Here is a 5,000-nt window from a genome sequence, read left to right on the forward strand (position 1 = left end):
CGTTCTAGACTCATTTAGACTTTCTTTCTCTTTTAAGGAGAGAGAAAAGAAAAAGGGAAGGAAAAAACACCAGCCACGAGAGAGAGAGAGAGAGAGAGAGAGAGAGAGAGAGAGAGAGAGAGAGAGAGAGAGAGAGAGAGAGAGAGAGAGAGATTATTAACACGACAACCATAATTATAGCGATCAGCAAGAAGGATTTTTTTTTTTTTTTTTTTTTTTTGTCCTTTTCAATAGGATACGATCGTATTTGATTACAACTGAATGGCTCGGTACTGCCTCGAATGGGATGGACTGATTGACGACAGAGGGTGGGCCGGCCAGAAAGCAGAAAGTACGTCACCAGAACCAGTCCTTCCTGTCCACTCACTGACTCATTCACTTTATCCATTGTTTTGACACTTTTTTTAATTGTTTTATACACACACATATATATAGATAGATATTCGTAAGTGTTCATAGCTGGTTTGTGTTTGTCTTTTGTTATTTTCTCATTTTAACGGTGTAGAATCTTCGTTAAACTATCGCTGAGAACTTCAACTAGAACATGTTAAAAGTAGTTGCGATATTGTTATAAAAAAAATAATATATATACATATATACAGAAACTTAAAAACGCTAAAAACATCCGGTAACATCCGTTAAAAAATAGTCGAGTATTCAAGATAAGGAGTCTTGAAAATATCCTCGACAATTCAAAATCACATCTTTTTGAGCCTGTTAAACTACCATTGGAATGAAAAGAAGAAGAAAAAAAAAACAACGACAACTGAAAATCACAATAGTTTCCACTACAGCCTGTTAAAGCAGTCAGGGTAAGACACACAGCCAGCAGGAATAAGGTCTTTTATGCAGAAACTCTCAGTGGCCTTTGCAATGCACACTGTGAGAGGAAGGAAAAAGATAGTGTAGCTTGATAACGTGTTTTTTTTCCTAGTGGCATCTTGGCCCGTCAGTTTCTACACCAACGAATGATTGTATTGATCTCTTACGGAATTCGAATCTTCTCTTAAAGTTCGATCTACCTTAAGAAAATAATGAAAAAAAAAAAAAGTCGGTTCTGCGGAGGATCTTCGCTTCACCCAGGGCGAGTAGATAGCGTTAGGCCCGCGACACACCTAATTAATCCCCCTTCACGTTCGCTAGAGAGTTTACCTTTCACGTCAATTGTTTGTTAGACTTAGCTTAATTAATGGATGGTCCCTCCCCGCCATGTCTATCTCTGTCTCCTCTTCTTCCCCTTCTCCGTTTTCTACGAATGTCCACCAATGGATAAACTTTATAATTATTACGAAGCTTTTTTTTCTCTCTTGTCCTCGCAGCAGTAGTAATAGTAGTAGTAGTAGTAGTAATAGTAGTAGTAGTAGTAGTAATAGTAGTAGTAGTGTAGTAGTAGTAGTAGTAGTAGTAGTAGTAGTAGTAGTAGTAGTAGAACAGTACTAACAGCAGTTTAACGTCTATAATATCAATCTATCTACCCAGTGTGTCTACTTGTTTGCGTTTCCTTTTACTCTTCATTTGTTTTCCTTCTTCCTGTCAGTCTCTTCCTGCCAATCAACTGCATGATATATCTTTGTGATCTTAGTATCACCTACAAAACACAACCACTGCTTCCCATTCCCGTAGAGATACCGTTTATCAAGCTTATCGAACTGCACGTCATCTTCCCCTCTCTCTGCACCACAATCACCGTCACCTCCTCTGTCCACCCACATCGCCGCCCATCATTGCCACCTCTCGTAGCTGTAGTATTAGTAGTAATCGCACCATTAGTGACAGCATCGGGGGTAGCACAGTGGTAGCAACAATTATAGTAGTAGTAATAGGAGGAGGAGGTGGACGAGGAGGAAGATTTTCAAAGTTGTTTTCGTGATGCTAGTGTTAAGTATTCTGCATCGTCACAAGTCACAGATATTGGATTCTCATATTTTTCCCTATCGATGGGATAGAATCCTTAATAACTCTCACTGAAATCATGAAAACACTCTTCATAACACCAAAAACTAACTTCCACTAGAACACACCGAAAGAGATCGAGATAAGACGCCGAAACTTTTGGAAACACGGTGTCTCTCGTCATTAAGTTAGCGCTAGGGCAGTGCTGAATCCTGGCTCATTTATATCCCGCCAAAGGGAAGCCACCGCCCCTCTCGCTTGGACACGTTGATACCTCTCATTGATCGCAGCGAGGCGTGGGCGTGGCCTGCCAGACCTCCCGCCCACCACGCCCATCTCGTCCCATCCCTCTCAGCCTCCCTCCCCCCACCGCCCTTTCCTCCCGCCATCCCGTCATACCTGCAGGTGTTCGCCTCCACTCCCGCCACGCCTCACTACCGCCCCTCCCTGCCTGCTACTACGCCCATTCTGCTGACGTGCGCTCTCTCTCTCTCTCTCTCTCTCTCTCTCTCTCTCTCTCTCTCTCTCTCTCTCTCTCTCTCTCTCTCTCTCGAGTTTATTAGGACCAAATGGAAGGTTCCCTCAGGAGTTAAGAGGAGGAGCAGAGGCTGTCTCCACCTGTCCGTCAAAGTTAATGTGTGATACCTCCAGCAGGTCATTTTAACCTTCCAGCATCTCTTCACCATTGATTCTCTCTCTCTCTCTCTCTCTCTCTCTCTCTCTCTCTCTCTCTCTCTCTCTCTCTCTCTCTCTCTCTCTCTCTCTCTCTCTCTGAAGTGTAGTCAATATACGTATCTCAGTACACGGTTGCACGTCGATTCATATAGGAACAAAAAGGACGACGAGAAGGACGAGGAGGAGGAGGAGGAGGAGGAGGAGGAGAGGAAAATTTTTTCTTCAAGACAAGAAACAAAAAGAGAAAATCGCCTTGTTTTGTATGTTTGCATGTTCTTTTTATTCTTCTTTCTAACGTCCTTTCTTCATTCATTCATTTACGCTCTCTCTCTCTCTCTCTCTCTCTCTCTCTCTCTCTCTCTCTCTCTCTCTCTCTCTCTCTCTCTCTCTCTCTCTCTCTCTCTCTCTCTCTCTCTCCTTCTATCGCATGCCTTCTTTCTTCCCAGCCTTCAAATTCCTCCCTTCCTTCCTTTCTTTCTCATTACTTGTGCTAAATTAAGACAACACTAATCTTTTCCCCTCTATTGTGTTGTTCATCTCTTATGTCTCTCTTTCTCTCATTCCTTCCTTTCTTGGCTGATGTGATCTTCCTTTCTTCATTCTATCCTTCCTTTTCTTACTTCCCTCCTTCATTTACCTCTTTCTCCCTTTCTCTCTCTCTCCTTCCTTCATTTATGTCTTCTTCCTTTTACCCCTACCCATTTTCCGTCTATTTTCCATTTTCTTTATTTTTACTTTTTTTGTCTCCCTTTCTCTCAGACCTCCCTTCATTTATATTTTCTTCCTTTCACCTCTACCCCCTTTTTGCCTCACGTATGTTTAGATAGAATGCCTACCTATCGTTTCCTTATTTCCTTCCTTTACCTTTTCTCTCCCTTGCTCTCACTCATCCATTTATGTCTTCTTCCTTTCACCCCTAACTCTTTCCTGGCTCCCGTGTGTTTGAATAGAATGCCTACCTTTCATTTCCTTCTGTCATTTCTTCCTTTCCTTCTTCCTTCTCTCACTTCATCTCTCTCTCGTCCCACCCTCGTCAGTTCTGCCACCTGGAGCTGACCATGCTGTCCGCCTCGTCCCGCCTGTTGGTGTTTGACGAAGTGGGCACATCTGCTATCTTCGAGGGCAACCCGCAGCTCGTGGAGTACTTCGTGGGGGACGTGGATATTGACTTTCACAACGATCGGGACTTCGCCGTCATGATTGTTAAGCGTGAGTGTGTGTTTACCTGCTGGTGTGAAGGCTGCTCACTATTTGCAGTTATTCGGGGATAGAGCCAGACTTGCGAATGTGCTCCTTATGTTAAGTCCTTTTCTTTGTTTTCTTTGTGTGTGTGTGTGTGTGTGTGTGTGTGTGTGTGTGTGTGTGTGTGTGTGCTTAGCTATCTATCTGTCGTTTTCCTTGTTCGTCTACATGTGGATTGTATTAGTAGTAGTAGTAGTAGTAGTAGTAGTAGTAGTAGTAGCAGTAGTAGTGGTAGTGGTAGTGGTGGTAGTAGTAGTAGAGGTAGTGGTAGTGTTAACAGTAATAGTAGTAGTAGTATTAGTAGTAGTAGGAGTAGTAGTAGTAGTAGTAGTAGTGGTAGTAGCAATTGTCACAGTGTAGCATCATATCACTGGTAGGGAACACCAGCAACACAGCGTGCAACAAAAGCAAAAGATAGAGTAGTGTACAAACCTTGGTGGGTAATGCGTCTCTCTCTTCCCCCTCGGCGCCACAGTGCAGCTGCTGCGACGCTCTGGCTTCATCATCATGAACGTGTACATCCCGTCGCTGCTGTTGCTCGTCATCAGCTACCTCACGCTCTACTTCACACCCACCAACTTCCAGGTGCGCGTGCTGGCCTCCCTCACCTCCTTGCTCGTCATGGCCACGCTCTTTACGCAGGTAAGGACTCGTGCATCTCTTTCCCCCGCACAGTTTGTTCGCCTAAAGAGAAGTTGTGATGAGTCTTGGAACTAACAACTCTACCTTGCAGGCATCATCGTCCCTCCCCAAAACCTCGTATTTCAAAATGGTCGACGTGTGGCTGCTGTCGAGTATCTTCTTCATTTTCATCATCATCGTCCTGCATACTATAATAGATCGCGTAAGGGAATGGGAGCCCGCTGTCCAGACCAACGCTTCCAGCGCCCCTCCGATGAAACTTGGAGAAACCACGCCGGCTTCCTCAGAGAAGTCCTCCAGCTCCAACACCGTCCACCCAACCACAGAGACGGGGGAGACCACAGGTGATCGCTTCATTCATTGTCTGTAGAGATTTTTGACTTTTCGATCAGTCAAGGAACATCACACACAGGCTAATTTAAACACACACACACACACACACACACACACCACTGGTTTTCATAAAGTATTCCATTCTTCCGTGAGAACAGTGTAGGAAGGTTAAGAAAAGCATGCATGTATAATCGGTACTGTTTCGGTGTAGAGCC

General features: G+C 44.2%; 1 protein-coding gene across 1 annotated transcript in view; it reads left to right on the top strand.

The window, feature by feature from the left end:
* LOC135107681 (glycine receptor subunit alpha-2-like) overlaps positions 1-5,000 on the top strand; it is a 74,345-nt gene that overhangs the window by 67,637 nt on the left and 1,708 nt on the right. The window contains exons 4-6 of the mRNA XM_064017813.1: positions 3,606-3,777; positions 4,286-4,452; positions 4,544-4,796. Coding sequence (XP_063873883.1) covers positions 3,606-3,777; positions 4,286-4,452; positions 4,544-4,796 — 592 coding nt within the window. The remainder of the gene's footprint in view (positions 1-3,605; positions 3,778-4,285; positions 4,453-4,543; positions 4,797-5,000) is intronic.

Source organism: Scylla paramamosain, chromosome 15 (genome assembly GCF_035594125.1).
Source record: "Scylla paramamosain isolate STU-SP2022 chromosome 15, ASM3559412v1, whole genome shotgun sequence".
Lineage (NCBI taxonomy): Eukaryota > Metazoa > Arthropoda > Malacostraca > Decapoda > Portunidae > Scylla > Scylla paramamosain.